General features: G+C 45.0%; 1 protein-coding gene across 6 annotated transcripts in view; it reads left to right on the top strand.

Annotated features, from left to right (window-relative positions):
• TJP1 (tight junction protein 1) overlaps positions 1-24,790 on the top strand; it is a 142,716-nt gene that overhangs the window by 85,179 nt on the left and 32,747 nt on the right. For all 6 annotated transcript variants that reach the window (XM_084816726.1, XM_084816724.1, XM_084816723.1 and 3 more), the window contains 8 exons: positions 13,508-13,650; positions 15,003-15,108; positions 16,806-16,956; positions 18,681-18,789; positions 21,011-21,230; positions 21,713-21,897; positions 22,727-22,822; positions 23,505-23,587. In XM_084816726.1, coding sequence (XP_084672852.1) covers positions 13,508-13,650; positions 15,003-15,108; positions 16,806-16,956; positions 18,681-18,789; positions 21,011-21,230; positions 21,713-21,897; positions 22,727-22,822; positions 23,505-23,587 — 1,093 coding nt within the window. The remainder of the gene's footprint in view (positions 1-13,507; positions 13,651-15,002; positions 15,109-16,805; positions 16,957-18,680; positions 18,790-21,010; positions 21,231-21,712; positions 21,898-22,726; positions 22,823-23,504; positions 23,588-24,790) is intronic.

Raw genomic sequence — 24,790 nt, 5'->3', positions numbered from 1 at the left:
GTGAACTGCCCAGAGAGCTTTGGCTATTGGGCAGTATAGAAATGTAAATAAAATAAATGAGTAAATTAATTGAACCCACTATCTTTACCTTTATTAAATTTGGAGATAGGTGTTTCAGGAGAATTCTGGGTTCTGATGCACCAGAGCAAATATACTTTCTACTCCTTCCTTTTCCATTTGTTTCAGGGTCCAGTTCATGGTGCTAGTTATGACAATGAAAGCTCTCTATGGCTAACGACTTTATACCTACAGAAAGTCCTTCCTATATGCACCTACCTGTCTGGTCAGATCATGAGGGAGTGGGTTTTTCCATGTTCCATTGCCACCAAAGATTCATCTAGTGGTAAAGTGCAGCAGGACTTTCTCTGTAGTGGTGCCTAGTGAAATTCTCTGGCCCAGGACACACACTTGGTTCCCACACTGAAGGTGGTTGGACATTGCCCTGCTGTGCCATTTATTGTTTTTAACTACTGTCGCTGATGTTTCTCATACTTGGTTTTGAGCTATTTTGAACTGAAAAAGCAGGATAGAAATATATAAACCAAGAACACCCAGAGTTTGTCATTAGCTTGTTATAAATAACTGTTAAGAGAGAAACTAATTTGCTATTGGCCAAACAGAATCAGTATAATTGATTCATATGTCTACTGAAACTCTGAATTATTTCAGAGCTGCACATTAATCTGGTTCAGACATAACACTAAACTATGGCTTAGCGTTACGTGAACAAGTCTCAGGCTCCCACTCCTCTGGCTCGGCTATGAGGAGGAGATAGTAAGCTTTAGTTTCCGTTTTCAGTGAACTATGGTTTATTAAGTCTGAACCTGAAACCTTGGTTAGCCTTAACTGTGGTTTATTAAGTCTGAACCTGAAACCTTGGTTAGCCTTAACTATGTTTTAGGTGAGGGTGGTGAACGTGTGGCCCTCCAGATGTTGTTGGACAACAATACCCATCATAGCTAGGGGATCATTTCAAATTATAAAGCATATGTTAGACTTTAATCGTTTCTTATTTTCTTTATGAATGGAAACTACGGCTATGCTTCCTTTATACCACACTTAGATTAAAACTTAGTAGTGCCACTGGGTCCGAAATAAGATGGTTTGGAGGGCTGGATTCAGCCCATGGGTCACCAGTTGGCTTAAACTATAGCCATTGCAGTTAATATGCCATTGCTGAATGCCATTTGTTGGGCATTCACCAGAAACTGGAGTTTTTTGGTGGTAGCACCAACTCTGTGAAATGCTCACCCTGTGAAAGTCCATCTGGCCCTGAAATGTTCCCTTTCCAGCCACTTGGCCCAAATCTGGCTCTTTCAGAATGGCTTTGATTGATTTGGCTTAGGTCTGTATATTTAAATTTGATACCGATTCATAGAGATATCGATTATAGTTATTTGTTGCTAATTGCTGCCATACTGGATCTGTATTTCTATGCTCCCATTGGATTTTTTTTAATGTTGTAATTTGTGTTCAGATTGTATGATGTTTTTTATTGATTTTTAAGTTGCTAGTTGCTTTGGAAGAAAAGAGATAAAATTTAAAATATTGATCATTCCTTTTTTTAAAAAAATGCCTTTGGCTGTCTGATTACTTGCAATGCTTCTCTTTTCTATTCCAGTCGTAAGCTTCCAGTTTAGGTGCTTTACCAGGATTAATAACCTGGCTGGCCACTCTTGGAGACAAAATGTTGGGCTAGGTCTGACTCAGCAAGGCAGTTCTTGAGGTATTATCATCTTATGAAGTCAGACTTTTCGCTAGCTAGACCATTTTGAGGAAGCCTTCCCTGCCCATAAAATTGCATGTTCAGAGGTTGACCACTAGTTGCAAAAGGTTATCGGTGAGGACTCACACAGATTTTAATACTTTATGAAAGAAGCAGAAAGTGTTCTTGCAAGCAAAGCTCAAATGTCGCTCACGTTTTTATGATGCTGAAAGCAGGAACAGATAAAATTGTGTGTGTGGAGGAAATGTGTGTGTTTGGATTGACGGAATGGAAATTCGGTAAGAAATGAGCTGCCAGTGATGAAACAAACATGAAGCTGATTTCAATTTTTTTGTGACTGAAGGTTATTTTAAAATGTTGCACTGTTAAGCACCCTTTTTCTTAAAAAAAAAAAAAAAAAAAGCCCTTCCTGACACAGCACAGATGTTAGAAGTAAAAGCAATACTGCCAGAACACATACGCAGCGAAATAACACCTTTGATGACTCAAGGGAAATGCAGCTGTAATTTTTAACAACATTCTGTCACCTAGGAATAATGACAGTGTCAAGACACTTCCTGCATCATCTTAAAAACAGTGAAAATTGAATGCTTACTAGAAAGTTCAAAAATTGGGATAGGTGCAGGGAACGTTGCCATTTTTATATTTATCTCCTAACTTTGATGTGAGCTTGCTTTCCCTCATTCAAAGTTTTAACATTTTCAGTTTTGGTTTTCACTGGAGTCTTTGACTTCCTTTTCCAATGTGGTTTAGGGATGATTGAATCAGCAGCACACCCTTCTCCCTTATTTAGTTCAATCAGTTGTTTATTGCTTCACTCTAAGGCAATAACTACCAGGGTATAAAAAGCACCCACAGAAAAAAATCTGCAAAACCTATGCAGAGGCGAGGTATTGCAATAAAGTGAACTGTTTAGTGTCAAAGTGAACGTACAAACCACAATGGCTTGATCTAACAGCAAGCCATAGGCTAGCTGTGTCGAAGTCCCAGGCTTACAGACTACAATTGCATTCACGCAAATCAGTTTGGCATTGACAGCTGAACTGGGGCACAAGCCATAGTTTGGTTTGCTTAGATATAATAACAGATTTATGGCTTGCATGAACAAGGAAGTGAGGGAGGGAACTGGAGTGCATAAAAGGAGGGAGGAACACATGAGCCCAAAGTTTGGTCCTGAACAACCAAACCTTGGTTTTCTGCTACATGTGAAATTACCCAATATTTGAATCGGATACTTAAAATATCGCATGGATAACATTCAGCATTTGAACTGACAAAATTGCTGTTGAAGGTTCTAGCTGTCATGGCGTACCTTGCTTAGTTAACAATTCTAGGGCTTTAGACTATAAAGCCTTAATCCCCTATGTATGTGTGTCTATGTATTTCTATGCCACCCAATAGCCAATGCTGTTTGGACTGTTCACAAAAATCAAAACCCCAATGCACAGCATGATGAAACACATAATATAAAACCTTTAAAAGTTTAAAATGGAATAAAACCAGGGTAAAATCAAGAATAAAAGCCAGCAGCAGTGTAAAGATTTAAAAACACAACAGCACATTTAAAAACAAAACTGAAGGACTAAAAAACCTGGGACTAAAAGTATTACCACTGGTTAGCCAGCCCAGAGTCAAGAGGGGGGTGGACACAGGGTGGGAGTGGCTGTGGCAGGAAATCGATATTGTGTTTGTGGAAGGGCCATTGCTCATTGGTACAGCATGTCTTTTGTGTGCAGAATGTCCCAGGTTCAGTCTCTGGCATGTCTAATAAATGGGCAGGTTACAGGTAATAGGGGGAGAACTCTGAGAACCTGGAGAGCCACAGCCCGTTAGGAAAGTACTCACTGAGCTAGATGGACATATAGTCTGGCCTGGCATAAGACACTTTCCTAGCATCTTTCCTGTGTCGTACCAAGGTGCTGCCTATCTACATTACCAGTTGACTACTTTCCATTTGTCCTATTGTGGAATGCTATTACTGTTCCTGCTCTGGTGTCTCCTTGCTTGTGGTCCATTGATGCACTTGCTGTCTAAGGGAATATGGTGATACTGACAGATGGAAGCTATGAAAGCAAATGGGCTGTGAAGTCAACACGTCCAAATGTCATCCTCTCCACATAAATAACATCAAATAATTATAAGACTGTGGGTGGATGGGGAAGCAGAAGAGGCCTAGGGACGATAAAGGACTTTTTTCGGAAAGCAGTACTTTGTGCTTCAATATTTTAAGAAATCACTTAGAAGTTGAATAACTTAAGGACAACAGCCAGCGCACTTGCTCATGTGATGCAAGCATCCCAACCAAGCACAAAAGAATGCATCGGCGTAAAGTAGTGGTTGGCAGTTTGCAGTCTGAACATAGCCAACTGAGGCATATTTTCTGGCCTTCTAAGTTAGCGGTCTTCAACCTATTCAGACCAAGGGCCTCTCCACCCCTTCCTATGTATGTCTGTCTTTCCCCCCTCAGTGGTGACCAGATGAAAAGGAATGAGTTGGACTCCTGTACTAGCTGTACTCCTGTACTAGCTGTATAAAAGAATTTTGGCGGGTGTAGCTTGGCAAAGAGAAGCTGCATTTACCGAAATTCCTTCTCCTGTACCACTATTAAAGATGAAGGAGCCCAGTCCTCTATTTCATTTTCCTCGCTTTCCTTTTGCTCTTGTTCTCTTTATCTTTAAACAAGCAAACAAATGCAGCAAAGCTGTTGGCACGGCCTACCCTAGGTTTGTATGGAACCCAGTTGTGGTTCCCATTCTCACATGTCGAGGACCAGTACTTTAGAACAGCCTCCCTCAACCTGGCACCCTCCAGGTGTGTTCTGTTGCAACTTCCATCATTCCCAGCCAACATGGCCATTGGAGAAGGCTGTTCTAGATCAAAACAATCAACATGGCCATAGCTCAGTGGTGGAGTGCATGCATTGTGTGTAGAATGGCCCAGGTTTAATCCCTTACTTTTCTACTCCAAAAGTCAAGAGAGTACATGAAATTGAGTTGACTAAACCTGTGCCTTAGCCCTTGGAAAGCCACCACCAATCAGAATAGACAATACTGAGCTAGATGGACCAATGGTGTGGCTCAGTATAAGGCAGCTTTGCATGTTTGAGTAAAGTACTGTATATTGAAGTCAGATAATTTATATGGCTGGTTTGCAGAGGGAATTGGAGGCAGAAAAGGCTTTGAAGGTCAGGTCCTTTCAGATTTCAGCTGCAACACTAGCTCTATATGTCAGTTTCTCTGGTGGAACCATTTAGTTTTAAGCTATTATGTTTTATATTGTATTTTATACTGAATTTCGTGGTTTTAATTTTTGTGAACCACCCAGAGAGCGGTTTCATTTCAGTATAGAAATGAAATTATGTGTGTGTGTGTTGCCAAAACTGTGTAGGAAGTTGCCCATCCATCCAGTACAGCAACATTTACTTTTGCCGTGATGGTGTGTGTGTGTGTGTGTGTGTGTGTGTGTGTGTACGTGTGTATGTGTACCTGCTTCAGCAGCAGCAGCAATATTTTATTTTATTTATTTTATTTATTAATTAATCGCCCATCTGGCTGGTCACCCAGCCACTCTGGGCGATGTACAAGCATATAATAAAACAGTTTAAAACAATAAAATTCTACAATAAAAACATTTTCTAAAATACCCTAACCCACCCCAAATGCCTGCCTGAACAACCATGTTTTTAATGCACGGCGGAAGCTCATTAAAGAGGGGGCATGGTGGAGTTCCCTAGGGAGGGAGTTCCACAGAATGGGGGCCACCGCAGAAAAGGCCCTCTCCCTCGTCCCCACCAGCCTAGCTGTCCTGGCTGATGGGACAGAGAGAAGGCCATCCGAGGCTGATCTTGTTAAGCGGCCTGCCTGGTGTTGCTGGAGGCGCTCCTTAAGATAGGTTGGGCTGGAACCATATAGGGTGGGAACGGAGAAAAGTACTTCATGCTGGAAGACCTGGTGAATTCCAAAACAAATACAACTGCTTAGCATAGATCATAGAATCATAGAATCATAGAATAGTAGGGTTGGAAGGGGCCTACAAGGCCATCGAGTCCAACCCCCTGCTCAATGCAGGAATCCAAGTCAGAGCATCCCTGACAAATGGCTGTCCAGCCTCGTCTTGAAGGCCTCCAGTGTGGGAGAGCCCACCACCTCCCCAGGTAATTGGTTCCATTGCCGTATTGCTCTGACACTCAGGAAGTTTTTCCTGATGTTCAGTCGGAATCTGGCTTCCTGTAACTTGAGCCCATTATTCCGTGTCCTGCACTCTGGGATGATCAAGAAGAGATCCTGGCCTTCTTCTCTGTGACAACCTTTCAAGTACTTGAAGAGTGCTATCATATCTCCCCTCAGTCTTCTCTTCTCAAGGCTAAACATGCCCAGTTCTTTCAGTCTCTCTTCATAGGGCTTTGTTTCCAGTCCCCTGATCATCTTTGTTGCCCTCCTTTGAACCCTCTCCAGCTTGTCTGCATCCTTCTTAAAGTGTGGTGCCCAGAACTGGACACAGTACTCCAGATGAGGCCTAACCAGTGCTGAGTAGAGGGGAACTAGTACTTCCCGGGATTTGGAAGCGATGCTTCTATGAATGCAGCCCAAAATAGCATTTGCCTTTTTTGCAGCCACATCACATTGTTGGCTCATATTCAGCTTGTGATCGACGACAATTCCAAGATCCTTCTCGCTCGTCGTGTGGTTGAGCCACTTATCCCCCATCTTGTAACTGTGCATTTGGTTTCTTTTTCCTAGGTGCAGAACTTGGCATTTGTCCCTATTAAATGCCATTCTGTTGTTTTCTGCCCAGCACTCCAGTCTATCCAGATCACTTTGAATTTTGTTTCTGTCTTCCAAAGTATTAGCTATCCCTCCCAATTTTGTGTCATCTGCAAATTTGATCAGCATTCCCTGCACCTCCTCCTCCAAGTCATTAATAAAAATGTTGAAGAGCACTGGGCCCAGGACTGAGCCCTGCGGTACCCCACTCGTTACCTCTCCCCAGCTTGAGAAGGTCCCATTGATAAGCACTCTTTGAGTCCGATTCTGTAGCCAACTGTGGATCCACCGGATCGTTGTTTCATCTAGCCCACTTCGAGCTAGTTTGCTCATCAGGATATCATGGGGCACTTTGTCGAAAGCTTTGCTGAAGTCGAGGTATATGATGTCTACAGCATTCCCACAGTCTACAAGGGAGGTGACTTGATCAAAAAATGAGATCAGATTTGTCTGGCAGGACTTGTTTTTGACAAATCCATGTTGGCTTCGAGTAATCACGGCATTGTTGTCAAGGTGCTTCCAGATGGATTGCTTTATGATCTGCTCCAGAATTTTCCCAGGGATTGATGTCAGACTGACTGGTCTGTAGTTCCCAGGTTCCTCCTTTTTACCCTTTTTGAAGATAGGGACAACGTTAGCCCTCCTCCAGTCATCTGGCACTTCCCCTGTCCTCCATGATTTCTCAAAGAGAATAGACAGCGGTTCTGAGAGTTCTTCTGCCAGTTCCTTTATGACTCTAGGATGCAGTTCATCTGGCCCTGGAGATTTGAACTCATTCAAAGTAATGAGGTGTTCCTTGACCATATGCCTGTCGATCTCAAGCTGCAATCCTGCCCCTTCAGCCTGTACTTCGCCTTTGCCAGGGGGGTCATAGACCCTCTTTTGGGAGAAGACTGAGCCAAAGTAGGAATTGAGCACCTCTGCCTTTTCTTTGTCCTCTGTTATCATTTTGCCATCCTTATTTAATAGCTGAACAACCATTTCTTTCCTCTGCCTTTTACTATGCACGTAGCTGAAGAAAGCCTTTTTGTTGTTTTTAGCATCCCTCGCTAACCTCACCTCGTTCTCCGCTTTAGCCTTCCTGACGCCATCCCTGCAATTCTGTGCTACCTGCCTGTACTCTTCCTTTGTTACTTGGCCTTCTTTCCACTTCCTATATGTGTCCTTTTTTGTTTTCAGGTCATCCCTAAGCTTTTTGTGAAGCCACATTGGCTTCTTCTGTTGTCTTCCACCTTTTCTTCTTGTTGGAATTGTTTGTGATTGTGCCTTGAGAATTTCCTTTTTTAAAAGTTCCCACCCATCTTGGACTCCTTTTCTCGCTAGCATTGCTTGCCATGGGACCTTACTGATCATTGTTCTGAGTTTATTAAAATCAGCTTTCCTAAAATCCAGGGTACGCGTTTGAGTACACTCGGCTTTTGCTTCCCTTAGAACCAAGAACTCAAGTACAACATGGTCGCTTTCCCCCAGAGTTCCTGTAACTGCTACTTTATCCACTAAGTCATCTCTGTTGGTTAGGATCAAGTCAAGGATAGCCGATCCTCTAGTTCCTTCCTCTACTTTCTGTAGGAGGAAGTTATCCGCCACACAAGTCAGGAATTTCCTGGAGGGGCCATGTTTTGCAGAATTTGTCTCCCAACAAATATCGGGGAAATTGAAGTCCCCCATTACTACTACATCATGCTTCCTTAAAAAATTGGCTATTTGCTTTTCAAAAGTTTCATCCTTGTCTTCTCCTTGATTGGGTGGCCGGTAGTAGACTCCGACCACCAGGTTCCTTTTATTCTTTGCTCCATTTATTTCAACCCAGATGCTCTCGATGGGGCTACCAAGCTCCTCCTCCTGTATTTCTGTGCAGAGATATGTATTTTTCACATACAGTGCAACCCCGCCTCCCTTTCTGTTCCTCCTGTTCTTTTTGAACAAGTTATATCCTTCAACTGCTGTATTCCAGTCATGAGAGTCATCCCACCAAGTCTCAGTTATACCTATCAAGTCATAATTTCCCTCCTGTATTAAGAGTTCAAGTTCGTTCTGTTTGTTTCCCATACTCTGGGCATTAGTATATAGACATCGAAGACCATGTGCTTCATAGTCTGGCTTTCTTCCTACCTGTGTCTGAAGACTATTATTGGGCGCTATCAGAGCTGTTCTCTCCATTGCAGTGCATGCGCCTACGTCCATTGTTACCCCCAACATTACATCTCCCTTCCCCGTAGGATTCAGTTTAAAGCCCTCCTGATGAAGTTCTTCATGCTGTGGCCAAACACATTCTTCCCAGCCTTTGTGAGGTGCAACCCATCCCTAGCCAACAGCCCATCTTCCAGGAAGTATAGCCCGTGGTCCCAGAATCCAAATCTCTCTCGTCGGCACCACCTTCGTAGCCAGTCATTCACCCAGAGTATTTTTCGTTCCCTTTCTATCCCTCTTCTAACTACTGGAAGGATGGATGAGAAAACTATCTGGGCCCCAAAGTTCTTGAGTTTCCTTCCCAAAGCTTCAAAGTCTGACGTGATCTCTTCGTAGCTCCGCTTGGCGGTATCATTTGTTCCCACATGGATGAGAAGAAAGGGATACCTGTCAGTGGGCTTTATGAGTGCAGGCAACCTTTCAGTCACGTCTCTAATCTGTCCTCCCGGGAGACAACATACCTGGCGAGTCCACGGGTCTTCGCGACATACTTGGGTCTCGATCCCACGCAGCAAGGAGTCTCCCACTACTACCACTCTTCTCTTCTTCTTCTTGTAGGCCTGGGTTTCATCGCCTCTGTTTGACTGACCTTTAGCCTCTTGCTCACTCTCATGCAGGTTCCCCTGTGATTCTTCCTCTGCAGGCTGTCCTCCAGTCTCATCTGCAAGTACCTGGAATCGGTTCCACAGCTCCACCGCTTCCACTGGTGCAGAGTGGCGTCTAGTTCTTCTTCTCCTAACTGTCACCGTTTTCCAAGGAGTATCCTCTACTCCATTTTTCTTCACCTCAGCATTTCCCACTGCCTCATCTTGCTGTTGCTCTTCAAGCTTCTGGTCTGCCCTTTGTTGCTGTAGTTCCCCCATTCTGTCCAAGAACTCTTCGTGTTCTCTTATTCCCCGGAGGGTTGACAGTCGCCGCTCCAGTCCACTTACTTTTTCCTCCAGCAGCGTGATCAACTTGCACTTGTTGCAGGTGTAGGCCAAGTTGTTCTCAGGCAAGAAAACAAACATTGCACACACCTTGCAGGTCACCACCACTGGAGAGTCTTGTCCTTCCATAGCCTCTTTTCCCTTTTTGTGTCTAGCTTTGTGATTGTTCTAGACTAGCCTGTGCCTGCTCCTCTACTCAGTAGAGGTTAAAAGCAGAGTCCCACTGGTGTGGAAGTGTGTGTTACAAGACAAATAAATGAAAAAAGTTAGTAAAAAATAAATAAATAAAAAAAAATGTTAGGGGCCTCCCCCTTGACCTCCCCTGCCGAACTCCCCTGGCCAACTCCTGTTTGCTCCCCCTGTCTGCTCACTCTGTTCGCTCGCTCTCTGGGAGCTTGCCTGCTTCTGTAGTCCCTGGACCAGCTGGAGCAGCTTGCTCTGCTCTGCTCTGCTCAGCTGGGAGGCGGGAAACAGACTGAAGCTTCCCGCCCAGTCAGCTGCTGGGAGTACTCAGGCCACACCCCTCCAATTCAGTTGGAGCTCTCAGAAGCTCCTGGTGAGCTCACAGCCAGTCAGAAGGATAAAGGGCAGCGCCCTGGGCTTCCTGCAACCCACTTACCTCTTAGCCTCTGTCTCCTTTGTCTCCTTTGTCTCTTCAACCACTGCAACTCCCCTGGCCAACTCCTGTTTGCTCCCCCTGTTCGCTCGCTCTGTTTGCTCGCTCTCTGGGAGCTTGCCTGCTTCTGTAGTCCCTGGACCAGCTGGAGCAGCTTGCTCTGCTCTGCTCTGCTCAGCTGGGAGGCGGGAAACAGACTGAAGCTTCCCGCCCAGTCAGCTGCTGGGAGTACTCAGGCCACACCCCTCCAATTCAGTTGGAGCTCTCAGAAGCTCCTGGTGAGCTCACAGCCAGTCAGAAGGATAAAGGGCAGCGCCCTGGGCTTCCTGCAACCCACTTACCTCTTAGCCTCTGTCTCCTTTGTCTCCTTTGTCTCTTCAACCACTGCAACTCCCCTGGCCAACTCCTGTTTGCTCCCCCTGTTCGCTCGCTCTGTTTGCTCGCTCTCTGGGAGCTTGCCTGCTTCAGTAGTCCCTGGACCAGCTGGAGCAGCTTGCTCTGCTCTGCTCAGCTGGGAGGCGGGAAACAGACTGAAGCTTCCCGCCCAGTCAGCTGCTGGGAGTACTCAGGCCACACCCCTCCAATTCAGTTGGAGCTCTCAGAAGCTCCTGGTGAGCTCACAGCCAGTCAGAAGGATAAAGGGCAGCGCCCTGGGCTTCCTGCAACCCACTTACCTCTTAGCCTCTGTCTCCTTTGTCTCCTTTGTCTCTTCAACCACTGCAACTCCCCTGGCCAACTCCTGTTTGCTCCCCCTGTTCGCTCCCCCTGTTCGCTCGCTCTCTGGGAGCTTGCCTGCTTCTGTAGTCCCTGGACCAGCTGGAGCAGCTTGCTCTGCTCTGCTCTGCTCAGCTGGGAGGCGGGAAACAGACTGAAGCTTCCCGCCCAGTCAGCTGCTGGGAGTACTCAGGCCACACCCCTCCAATTCAGTTGGAGCTCTCAGAAGCTCCTGGTGAGCTCACAGCCAGTCAGAAGGATAAAGGGCAGCGCCCTGGGCTTCCTGCAACCCACTTACCTCTTAGCCTCTGTCTCCTTTGTCTCCTTTGTCTCTTCAACCACTGCAACTCCCCTGGCCAACTCCTGTTTGCTCCCCCTGTTCGCTCCCCCTGTTCGCTCGCTCTCTGGGAGCTTGCCTGCTTCTGTAGTCCCTGGACCAGCTGGAGCAGCTTGCTCTGCTCTGCTCTGCTCAGCTGGGAGGCGGGAAACAGACGCATCTTGGAGAGATGAGTGTTTAAGGGCAGAGCATGTTATGATAAACACAAGGAAACATGGAAGTCATAACTCGGTGTTGGAGTCTCTTTCCCATTTGCAGTATGCATTTAAATGTGGTCGTGACACCATTTATTTATGTATTTGTTTGTTTAATTAAAACATTTTATACTGCCCAGCATCACATGAGGCTCCGGGCCAGTGTACAATATGAACAAAACATTATTTGAAAACCTAATACACTGCAATAAAATGAATATGCAACAGCCATCCTGCTGTCAGTTGTTTCTCAGTCTTTTTACCGCTTAATATTCTCATTCTCTTAACAAAACAAACAAACAAAAATCGTGCTTACTATCTGTGTCTCCTCCATTCATAACTTGCTTTCTTTTAATGCAGATCTGTTTCTCTTTTAAAAGCTATTCCATTTTCCAAGACGCATTTGAAGTCATGTGTTGCGCACAATGGCTTCACAAATATTGAGGCAGTTCTGCCATCTAGCTGCAGGAAGTTGATTTCTCGGATGTAAAAAGAGCTTTTTTTAGAAGGCTGGTTAGCCATTTGTGGGGAAAAGCAATTGTATTAGGAAATTAAAACAATATACAGCTACTTGTTACATCAAAGACATATAGTTGCTGTACTTGGGATGGGGAGTATTATACTAAGTATATGTTTTGTTTTGATGTTTTCTGTATATCACCCAAGGCACTCTGCTGCATATGTGGTCTCTCCCTCCACCCCATAATGAGTGGAAGGACTCATGAGGTCACCCCATGAGGTTCATGGCTGACTGGGGATTTGAACCTGGGTCTCTCTCATCTGAGTGACTTTTCCTCTAGTGCACTTAAAGTATCTTCAAGTATCTGGAAAGCTAATGGAGTACTGGGTTTCAGGGAGATGGCTTTGGCTCTCTTAGAACTTCCCCTGTTGTGTTTCCTTGGGGAGGCATGCCTGCCTCTTTGAGCGTTGTGACTCTAAAATGCTTGGCATTTATTCATGTTGTTTCTGTGGCAGTTGGACAAGTTTTACAGAGTGAAGTTGGACAGGGATAATGATGAGGCAGGGAAGATATTGGTGATTGTGTTGTCTGCTTTTCTCATGTGTTGGGATGAGCTTTTGAAACTCCTCAACCTGTAGGAGGAAGCATGGCTTCCATGGCACAGTGACAAATGTCCATTGCAGAACCAGTTTCCAGGCTCCTTGACACTGGTTCTTCATGGACATTCTGTTCTGTAGCCCCTGCAGCAAAAGTGATAGACTCTGTAGGAGTGATCACCTGCACCTCTGTAGGGATCAGCCCTGGGAATCCCACCCCAACCTATTACAGGAAAATCCCAGAGCACTCTAGTAATGTCCTGTTTGGATTATTGCACTACGTTATACGTGGGGCTGCCTTTGAAAACACTCCTGAAATGTCAGTTAGTCCAAAATAGGGCGGCTAGACCGTTAATTGGGATTGGCCGATGTATTCATATTATGCCAGTACTTCTCCATCTGCACTGGCTGCCAGTCAGTTCCAGGCCCCATTCAGAGTGCTGGTTTTAACTTTTAAAACCCTAAACAACTTGGGGAAAGGTTACTTGAATGGATGTCTCCTCCCATATTTACCTACCTGGACATTAAGATCATTGCCTGAGGCCCTGCTCCAGGTGCCCCTGCCAGATGGGGCGAGGCAGGTGGCTGCGAGAGAGAGGGCCTTTTCAGTGGTGGCACCCCATTTGTGGAATGCTCTCCCCACGAGACTCATCTGGTGCATATATTACGGTCTTTCTGGTGCTAGGTGAAGACCCAGGCATTTTAAGTACTGCTTTTAGTACTTTATTCTGCTGGTGGTTTTAATTTGGTTTTATGATGTTGTAATGGTTTTATTCTTTACTGTTTGTTATATCTTCATTTTATTCTGCACTGTTTAATGTATTTTACACTTCCCAGAGAACTTCATTTATTGGGCAGTTTAAAAGTACAGCAAATAAACGTTGCCTGTCACAATTTTTGTGCTGGGATTCTGAAATCACTAGTTTTCTGTAGTAAAATGTGGTTGCAACTTTTAAACAGAGTTTTGTTTTTCTTGCTTTAGTCTCCGGAGTAGAGATGATGAAAGAATAGCAAAGCCGGGAGCAGTCTCTACCCCTGTGAAGAATGTGGAGGAGCCTCCCCCTTCCAAATCAGTGGAAGAATCTGTAACAGAGAGAAATGATAAACAGACTCCACCCCTTCCTGGTAAGTATTAAGATAGCCAATTAAATAAATCCAAGTGGATTAACCACACACATTTTTATCCATCAATTAAATCTAAATATAGGTAAAAACAGCCATTCTGAAGCAAACCCCCTTACCTTTTGTTTTTAGATGTGCATGTGGGTAGTATAGCAGGAATCTCCCCCCCCCCCCCCCGAGAGCTTTAGCTGTTAGGTGGTACAGAAATGTAATAAAGAAAATACCTTGGAGTAGGACTTCCAGCTGTTGTTGGGACTCCAACCCCCATCAGCCCCATCCAGCATTACCAATGGTTAGGGATGCTGGGAGTTGTTGGCCACTAATTCCCCATCCCTGTCTTAGAGATATGCCTTCCTCCGTGTGAGAGAAGGGGGCGATGCCTCTTCTAAGATAGTGCTTGTCCTTTGCAGTTTTTACATTGTCTGTATAAAAATACTTTTAAAAAATCTGCTTGATTAATCAGGGGATGTTTTAAGTCTATCAAGTTATTGAAGTCAATTTAAGCTAAATAAATGTTGCAGCCCTGGTAATTATAGTTATACATGCATAACCTGCAAAATGTGTTATATAGCAATTGAGGATGCTTCCAAATATGTGCTTAATATGGATGCATGGAAAGACATCCTTGCAACTCAAGGACCAGTGTCCTGGAGCAGCCTTCACTCCAGATGTATGGGGACTACAACCCTAATCATCCCCAGCCCCACGTAGGTATTGTAGTCTAATGCATATGCTGGGAGCTAGCATCTCTCCTTCAACTGTTCTGGCATCTTGATAGATTAAACAGACTAGCACTGTTTGGATGCCAAGACTCATACTGAATCACAGTCAAATAACTTTCCTAGACTTTCTACCTTCATAAAGGGGAAGTTAGGACTCTGAATTTGTACCCACGTTTCCTTTTTTAAATGCTTTCTCAAAGTAAAAATTGATCCATTTTGCACAGTAAATTAGATCTGAAAAGCTACACAATGATACTCCATGAATACTAAAATTAATACTGTAATATATATTCATTTCTACCTTCACATTAAATTGTTCTTAACGAAGCACAAAGCTGTACGTTGTCCTGTGCCTTATTGCCCTGCTTGTGGGTTCCCGGTCGACGGCTGGTTGGCCAGTGTTGGACTAGATGGACCCTTGGTCTGATCCAGCATGGCTGTTCTTATGTTAGTTATTGTGCCTTAGAATGTGGTGGTGTCTTGGGCATATTACTTACATCTGAAGATTTTTCAAACACTGTATAAATGATTGTATAATCCTATTATTCCTGAGAGTAGAGGTAGGCCATGTTTGTTTTCTGTTTTAAAGGTGCAGTGCATTCCATACAATCCTCTTTTGTATTTTCTAAACAGAACCAAAGCCAGTCTACGCTCAGGCAGGTCAGCCCGATGTGGATTTACCAGTTAGTCCATCCGATGGCCCTTTACCAAACTCAACCCACGAAGATGGAATGCTTCGGTAATGGAACCCCTGCTTTTGCCTCTCCAGGGCCTCCGGTCTTTAGCCTGCTTAGCAGAGGTGGCGTGAATTGTGTGTCTGCCATTGAGAGATCCACCTCGGCCAGCCTTCCCCAATCTGGTGCCCTCCAGATGTGTTGCACTCACAACTCCTATTGGCCCTGTTGGCTGGGGATTATGGCAGTTGCTGTCCAGCATGTCTGGAGGGCAGCAGGTTGGGGAAGGTGGAGCGAGCAGATTTGGTCATGCTGGAGTTAGGCTGCTGAGCCAGACACGTCTGCCTAAGGTTTATTTGGGAAACATGTGATCCACTCACCTCTCCGTTGGGAGCTCTGACACAGAGGACCCTCACAATTACATTAGCTGCAGCCGAGGGAGCTGCATGATTTCTAGGAAATTCTTGTCACTTCAGCCCTATTCTGGCATTCAGAAAGGGCTGGAAAATCCAGGTTCTCAATCGTGTGGCGAGCTCCCATGGACAGAGGAGTCTCTCCTCTTTAGACAGTCGCCCTCCACAAGTAGAGGGCAACCAGCTCGGCAGGGGAGAGGATCGGGGCTGGAGCGCTCCCTCCCCTCACATGCTAATTTAACCCCTTTTTGAACTTCTAAATACGGCTTCTGAGCATGACATTTGTGTCTCGTTGAATGGCCATTCCACTTCGACCAAATAGCAAGCCTAGGTCTGCCTTAGGAGCAAATCTTAGGAGCTGCAACCTATCATGGCACTCTTGGTTGTACCTGTATGATGCATGTCTCTTTATCTCCTTTACATGTTATGCTCTTTAGGATCCAAAACATAAATGTTTAAGAGGCCCTTGTTCTTTTGCCAAAGTCTTCCGTACTGTTACTTTTTTTACATTATTACATTTATTTCCCACCTCCTTTACTCTTGCAAGGAGCCCAAGGCAGCTGATGTGGTTCTCCTCCTCTCCATTTTTATCCTTACAACAGCCCTGTAAGAGGGGTTAGGCTGAAAGCCAGTGACTGGCTCAAAGTCACCCGGTGAGCGTCATGGGCGAGTGGGGACTTGAACCTGGATCTCCCAAGTCCCAGTCCAACACTCTGACCACTGCATCACACTGGTTCTCACTGTGATTGCAAAATAAGCAGAGTTGCTTACAAATCCCCCTCGCTAAGTGATGGTGTCACAGTGGGCAAGTTAATGTGCAAGTGAAGCAAATATTAAACCGCAAGATTAAGAGGAGTGTAGGTGGCCTTTCTCCTAAGCATTTTAAGCACCCACTGTTGGCCCAGGATGCTGACTTACAGAGGCTGCTGGCATCAAATTGGGATGAGGGATAGGAGCATTGGAACATAGGAAGCTGCCTTATACCGAGTCAGACCCTTGGTCCATCAAGCCCAGTACTATCAACGCTGACTGGCAGAAAAGGCTCTCCGGGTTTTCAGGCAGGACTTTTTCCTGCCCTACTTGGAGATGCCAGCAGTTGAATCTGGGACCTTCTGCGTATAAAGCATGTGCTCTGCCCCTTGCCCAATCTGCAAGACCCGATCCCCAGATACTCCAGAACAAACAGCTTCCCTATTAAGAGTAAATAGGGTAAATCATGAGTGAGTGTTGTTTTGTTTTGTTTTGTTGAAACAGGTGCAAACATAAAGCGTTTCTTAAAATGGGTGGTCGTTTCCAATCAAGGCTTCCCAAGATTTGCATACATGTAATGTATATCCTAATCCTTGCAGGCCAAGTATGAAGCTTGTAAAATTCAAGAAAGGAGACAGTGTGGGCTTGCGGCTGGCTGGTGGGAATGATGTTGGAATATTTGTGGCTGGTGTTCTAGAGGACAGCCCTGCTGCCAAAGAAGGCTTGGAAGAAGGAGATCAGATTCTCAGGGTAGGTTGCAATCTTAAGGAATGTGTTTGTGTTTTGGTACTTTTTTTTTTTTTTTGCAAAAATGCCAGAAAAGAAATATTTAATGGGGACACAGGAGCAGCAGCTAATTTTGGAGACTAGATGTGGTGATGGCCACCAGCTTGGATGCCTTAAAAGAAATGGGAAAATGCATTTGGGAGTCACCTGCTGGTGGCAATTATGGTAGCTCAGCCTTCCCCAACCTGGCGCCTTCCAGTTGTTTTGGACTACAACTCCCATCACCCCTGACCATTGGCTATGCTGGCTGAGACTGATGGGAGTTGTGGTCATTTGTAAGAGGTGGTGTACCTGAGTGCCAGATGTTGGCTCCAGGGGGAGGCCATCACCGTCCTGCTTGTGAATATTATCCTGTGGGAAACAGAATGTTAGATGAGATGTCAGGGACAAGTCATGTGCTGCAGTCTGAGGTGAGCTAGGAGCTGTAGGGCCAAGCCAGAAGTATGGGCCGAAGGGCAATGAAAAGATGCAGGAACAAGCCAGAGCTCAGGAAGACCTTGTTGCTTGGTAAGGCCTAAGTGAAACAGGAAGCTTTCCTATGTTCCTTCCTGTGCATGGCGATCCAATGGCTGTCCTCGGTGAGTGGGGTTGATCCGGTATCTGAGGATGCTAAACTGCATATGTAGTGACTGCAAGGTGCAATTCAGACGCCCACCGCATGGGGCAGCTGCACACACATCCAAGGGCTCCTAGTTCAAGACCCAGCAGTTCCCGAAAGATGCTGACTCGATCGAGCGTGGCAGCTTTTACATTACACAATCCTGCATTTTTGTCTTACAAATGAAATAATAAAGTTCATAAGAAAAACTAATGGGGCAATGAACTGTTACCTGTGCACAGAGGTTTATGATACCACTATCTGTTCAGAGAGCCACTGTGGTCCATTCACTGGAAGCCTGGATTTGGATCTGTGAGAACGTGTAATTTCAATTCCCAAGCAAGCTGAAATCTCACTGGTACAACTCACAATTCCCTAGCAGCGTCTGGTAAAGTGCCCTCCTAAACATGGGCAAGCCCCTTGAAGTTCAGTGTGACTAAGGGAGCAATCCTGTGGCCATTAGACACTGTCTAGAGGGCCATTTCTGGGACCAAGGTTGGAACCAGGGCTCCGAAGGCAGTTCCTAAAAACTGCACTCCCCACCTCATCGTAGCTGGGGCAGTTCTCTCCACACCAGCTACATCTCTGTGTTCGGAAATGGTCTGTGGAGATTGCGAAAAGGGGGTGGTCCCAGGGGAGGGGAGGAGACCACAGAAGCCCCTTTATGCAGCTTCCTATGCACCATGCAGCCTCCTTCCTTTCCCCTCCCTGAAGCTGCGGCTAGATAGTTGAAATCGGCCATCTAGCTAAAAATGCTGGGTGGCCAGAACATGGAGGTGAGGATCGCCTCTGTGCTGTGGCCGCCCTCACTGGATACTCAGCAGCCTCCCGACTTTGGAGGCTGCTGACTATCGCAATAGGATTGTGCCTTAAATCTAGTAAGTGTGCTTAGGATTGTAGCCCAGGTATATGTAAAATGGGAATAAGAGTAACTCGCGTCAAGGTTTGCTTAGAACAGAGAGACTGTAAAGCACATGGCATCTCTGCTGTGTAATATAAACTTAGTTATGCAACTGTAGAAAATGTGTAGATGCATACTTGGAGTTCTGTTACCTTTGTAGTAACTTGTAAAACTTTTTTTTTGCACCAGGTCAATAATGTTGACTTCACAAATATCATCAGAGAGGAAGCAGTACTATTTCTGCTTGACCTCCCTAAAGGGGAAGAGGTAACCATTCTGGCACAGAAGAAAAAGGATGGTAAGTGAACTGCCTAATGCAAGGACGGGAACTACTACAGAAACAACAGAATGAAACTTAATAGGGATAAATGCCAAGTTCTGCACCTAGGAAAAAGAGACCAAATGCACAGTTAAAGGCTGGGGGATACTTGGCTCAACAGTGCTACGGGCGATAAGGATTTTGGAATTGTTGTCGATCACAAGCTGAATATGAGCCAACAATGTGATGTGGCTGCAAAAAAGGCAAATGCTATTTTGGGCAGCATTAATAGAAGTACAGCTTCCAAATCCTGTGAAGTACTAGTTCCCTTCTATTCAGCACTGGTTAGGCCTCATCCCGAGTACTGTGTCCAGTTCTGGGCACCACACTTGAAGAAGGATGTGGACAAGCTGGAGAGGGTGACGAGGATGATCAGGGGACTGGAAACAAAGCCCTATGAGGAGAGACTGAAAGAACTGGACATGTTTAGCCTTGAGAAGAGAAGACTGAGGGGAGATAGGATAGTGCTGTTCAAGTACTTGAAAGGCTGTCACAGAGAGGAAGGCCAGGATCTCTTCTCGATCATCCCAGAATGCAAGACACGGAATAATGCGCTCAAGTGACAGGAAGCCAGATTCCGGCTGAACATCCGGAAAAACTTCCTGACTGTTAGAGCAATATGACAATGGAACCAATGACCTAGGGAGGTGGTGGGCTCTCCCACACTGGAGGCATTCAGGATGAAGCTGGACAGCCATGTGTCAGGGATGCTCTGACTTGGATTCCTGCATTGAGCAGGGGTTTGGACCCAGTGGTCTTACAGGCCCCTTCCAACCCTACTGTTCTATGATTCTACTTTGACAGAACAAGGGATCTGGCCTTAAAGACTTGGGTTGGCAAGAGGGGGCCTTTCTTATCCAGGCCACTAACAGCAACAACAATATAATACCATCTGCACTGTTGGTCTTGCCCATGCCCACAGAGGCAGCACACAACACCAAAAGAGAGTCAGCCTACAGCATTCCTTGGCTTGCAGAGCCTACAGCAGATGTGGGCAGCCCTCAGGATCTACTTCGCTTGTTTTAGTAGAGCCCCAATATCTACTAAGTGGATCCAAGTGGAAAACATTGGGGGGTGGGGGCAAAGCCAAATGCACACTGGTGCTTCAGCAGTTGCTGCATCCCATGAGCCACATACTGGGATGACCTGCATATTCAAGTATAAAGATACATGTGAGCTAGTAGATCAGGAATCCTAACACTCCTTATTTTGGGCAGAGGGTAGGGATGGGGAAGACATTTGTCCAGTTGACATTTTAATGCACATTTAAACCTAATTTCATACTTTTCAACCAGTACACAACCAGAACTCGGTTATCCTTCAAAATTCACACTTCTCTGAATTTTGTGATGGAGTTTTCCAGTCAAAACATGCATGCAAACAATGCATGTGTTAGGGAAAATGTGAAAAATGCATTATACTAGGAAAATTGCTTGCAAAAATGTGTGTAATAGGCAAAAATGCATATAAAAAAAATCTATTACAAGAAATGTGCACAAAAGTGCTTATGAATTTTTATACAAACTTAAAAAAAACCTCAGTTCAGAATGAACTGAATTTAAGACTTGAGAAATTCTCAAAGTTTGAGAGGAACCACACTTATGAATGGAAAAATTAGAAACGGAGAGAAACTGAAACTGACGGATTCATCCATCCCTAGCAGGGGGAACCTGTTTTTGTTACTGCCATCGTTAAACAATTGGGAGTCCGAAGCTCTTGCCAATATGCAGCAAATCATCCAGGGGTCTGCCGCTAGGTCCTGGTTTAACTTCTGCCCATCCCTGGTCTACATAATAATTGACTGGAGAAGGGTACATGTTTACAGTCAACCGTGCTGGTTTATTCCTGTAGCTTACTGGATTTCATGCTCCAGTTCCCTCTTGTGCAGCACCTTACAGGGCATCTAAGAAATTAGCTCCTTCATGCTCCCAATTAAATGTGCTCAGTACTGAAGTGATTCTGAGTTCCAAGCAAATGGATCTTAAAGCTCTGGGATAAAGGCAAATACACTGGAACTATAATACAGGATTGTCAGTAGTTCTCTCATGCATCCTGCTAGCACTGGAAACTCTTACGGATTTTGTCTTGTGGCATTTCCAGGTTTAAAATTATCCACAGATTCAGCTTTTTCTCAAAGCAGTTCTTATTCCACAGTCATTTCTGGAAGCATTCAGTGTGTCTTTCTGTTCCATTCCTGCAGTTTATCGCCGCATTGTTGAGTCAGATGTAGGAGACTCTTTCTATATTAGAACGCATTTTGAATATGAGAAAGAATCTCCCTACGGACTTAGCTTCAACAAAGGAGAGGTGTTTCGAGTGGTGGATACGTTATACAATGGCAAGCTTGGATCCTGGCTGGCCATTCGGATAGGCAAGAATCACAAAGAGGTGGAAAGAGGCATTATACCCAACAAAAACAGGTATTTTGGAAGTAGTGCTTTGAGCTGTATTTATTTGGCTAGACTGCTAAGCTTTTATAAACCTGCAATGTGCTTAACTTCTTGGATGAAATCACTGAAACCTGGATTACTTTAATGAAGAGTGTGCTTTAGAGTGCATCTTTGCATGCCCTGAACTCTGAGGCCTGTCTTTCAGAGTATGTTTGCAAGGAATAGAGTCACTCTTGATAATCACACCTGTGATTGGGATGTGTGAAAATGTAGCAGTGAAAATGCTGGAAACGCATGCAGCTCTTTCATGGAGAAAGCAAAACGTGATGGGGTGAATAGCAGAATGGCTTTCAGAGTTAACCCATCTGCTTTGGGGGAGCAGGGCAGGGGGTGAGAGAGAATTGGCACATGGCGCTGGAGAGGGCCTGACGCTCAGACCCAGTGGCCAAGCCAGTCTATAATCTCCCCCAGCACTGCAGCCTGTTACCATTTTGACTGTATGTTTCACACAGAGCTGAGCAACTGGCTAGCGTGCAGTACACACTTCCAAAGACAGCAGGTGGGGACCGTGCTGATTTCTGGAGGTTTCGAGGCCTGCGCAGCTCAAAGAGGAACCTCCGGAAAAGTAGAGAGGATCTTTCTGCCCAACCAGTTCAGACCAAATTTCCTGCATACGAGAGAGTCGTTCTTCGAGAAGGTGGGGGTCCAAGAAAATAGAAATGTTACTGTCATTAACATATTTGGGGGTTTGTGTTTGGAAGGGAGAGGGGAGAAGATCATTTAGAGTATGAGATGTTGAGGAAAGGGTGAGTGTAAGCGGACATGGAGAAGAGATAGCGTGGAAGAGGAGAAAAGGCTAGAAGGGATTAGTTGCGTGGGAATGCATTTATGAAATAGCTAATTTTAATCACGTTCATCCCAGGCTTCAGTTTACTGCATATTTGTTTTCATTGTTCCTCAAACACTGTGTTGGTAATCCTGGGTAATAGTGAAACCCACACTTGAAGCGTTCGAACACCTACCTCGGTTGTGGGTGTCGAACTTCTTTCAGCCCATGCGCTGAATTCTGTTTCAGAGAATCTCTCAGTGGCTGCATTCTAGTGGAGGATGGGGCCAAAGGCCAAAAGTCAAAATATTTTTACTTAAGGCTCTTACTGCTTGTAGCAAAGCCTGAGCAGAGGAATTACAATCCCTTGGGGGCAGAGGGAGAGAGACCGTGCAAAAGCTGGAAGACTATCAAAGCATTGTCAGTTGGGGGGAAGGGGGTGAGGCCTGGGGAAAGGGGTGGGGCCATCTGGGGCACCCCATAGGGCTGGACTGGGACTCCAGGTGGGCCAGAGATACCCCAGGCCTACTTGATATTGACACCAGTGCTGTTAACACAGCAAGGCTGTGATATTGAGAGTTTCGGCTATTGGGTGGTATAGAAATGTAATAAATAAATACATATTGCTTCTAAGCCACAAAGGGATGACTTGGTAGTTGCCTTTTAAGATCAGTTGCCTTGATGTCCCTTTTAATTCCAGCTGGATTTCTCAGACCTGTAACAATATTTGGACCAATTGCGGATGTTGCTCGGGAGAAGCTGGCAAGAGAAGAACCAGATATATATCAGATTGCAAGTAAGCATCTTACTTGCTTTCTCACATCTAAGTCCCAATTGAACCCCCCTCCACCTTACAGGCACAGACAAAAGTTTCATAAGGTTTACTGGAATGATGGTGTCCGTGTAAACAGTAGATGTGTCACATATGGAGGGAAAGCATCTTTTAAAAGAAATCTGTGAAACATCTGGATCTCCTAAATGCAATAATATTGAAAGTTATAAAGCTACTTCATACAGAGTCAGACCATTGTCTGTTTTGCCTGATACTGTCTACTCTGACTGGCATCACCATGATCTCAGGCAGAGATCTTTCCTGTCACCTCCTGCCTTGGTCCTTTTGACTGGAGATGCAGGGGGTTGAACCTGAGACCTTCTGCCTGCAAAGACGGTGCTCTATCTCTGAGCTACAGAAGCTATGCAGGGAAATGGACCGTCCATGTGTGTGACTTCAGTATAGAGCTGAAGAGCTTCCCACAGACAGGTTATCAAACAATTTGTTTGCTTACCAAACGCAGAAGCAACCCCACCTGTATTTGGAAAGTGCTATTCAAAATCCAAGAGGGTATAGAAAGTGCTATTCAAAATCTTACGCATTCTCAAGGGCTATTTCAAAGAAGAAAAAGGACACCTGGTCACAGGGGGTAAAACTGTGTGTGATTGACCCACAGATGATAACTGAACTACTTTCTCTTTAACAGAAAGTGAACCGAGAGATGCTGGTACAGACCAGCGTAGTTCGGGCATTATTCGTCTTCACACAATAAAACAGATAATTGACAGAGTAAGTGACTAAACGTTCATTTATTTATTCATTTTCTGGTCATGTCAGCATGAATGACAGTGCCTTAGGCTTAGAAACACAGGATATAAGCACAGTAGCCACAAATGATAGGAATGTGTGGGAAATGCAAAGCATGGTGGTGCCCTTTAGGCACTGCTGTTGTGATGTGGGAGCTGTTTCTCTACAGTTCATCCAGCGTGGGGGCAGTTGCACAGATCCTTGCCATGCATTGATCGCCCTTGATCCTGGCAACAACTGCATGGTAAGGACCTGTGGAATTGTTCCGACCCCTGTGATGCTGAGCCTCTAAATATTACTGCAGTGCTTTGCAATGCACCCACATAGGAAGCCGCCTTACACTGCATCAGGTCATGGGTAGACATCACTATTGTCACTTCTGCTAACTGACGGGCAATGCCTCTCCAGGCTTTCGGTTTTTTTAGGTTTTCACCTAACAGGAGATGCCAGGGAGTGAACCTGCAAACTTCTGCATGCAAAATGTGTGTTCTGACACTGAGCTACGGCCTTTTGGTTCCCATCCCGTTGCTGTAATATCTAAAGAGCACTATTCTTTAATTTTACAGAGGGTAGCTGTGTTAGTCTGTTGTAGCAAAGACAATAAAGGATTGTGGTACTTGCTATGGCATAAGCTTTCGTGGACTAGAGTCCATTTCATCAGATGCATAAAAATTTTCCTGAGCTGCAGGAATGTATACACATGGCTTTTGATACACAGTGTGGTTAGAGGGAAATAAAGTGCAGAAAGTACAGACAGTGACAATTAGATGCTAACAGTAGCCATTCACAAAACAGTTGCCAATTCTAGTCACAAGAGATGGAATGTCTGTTTCTCAGTTATAAACTGACCTTACTATTCTTTCAGCAAAATAACTTCAAACGGAGACTAGAATGAGAAACCACTGAACTAACGTTATGTAACTGGTTGAGTTCCTCTCCTGCCGCTTGAATTGAGATAAAGGTTTATTATCACGTTATATGTGTTAATGAGCTTACCTAGCGCCAGGATGGTTCTGTTCAACAACAACAACAACTGTTTTGTGAATGGCCACTTTAATAACATGGCTGTCACTGTCAGTACTGACTGTTTATTGTTCCCCCACGCCACCATGTGTACTGTGGATAACACTGAAACTCTGGATAACACTTCATGCGTCTGACGAAGTGGACTTTAGTCCACGGAAC

Source organism: Heloderma suspectum, chromosome 11, assembly GCF_057233095.1.
Source record: "Heloderma suspectum isolate Gila_16-S chromosome 11, 16-S_ref, whole genome shotgun sequence".
NCBI lineage: Eukaryota > Metazoa > Chordata > Lepidosauria > Squamata > Helodermatidae > Heloderma > Heloderma suspectum.
This window is presented reverse-complemented; position numbering and strand designations above follow the sequence as displayed.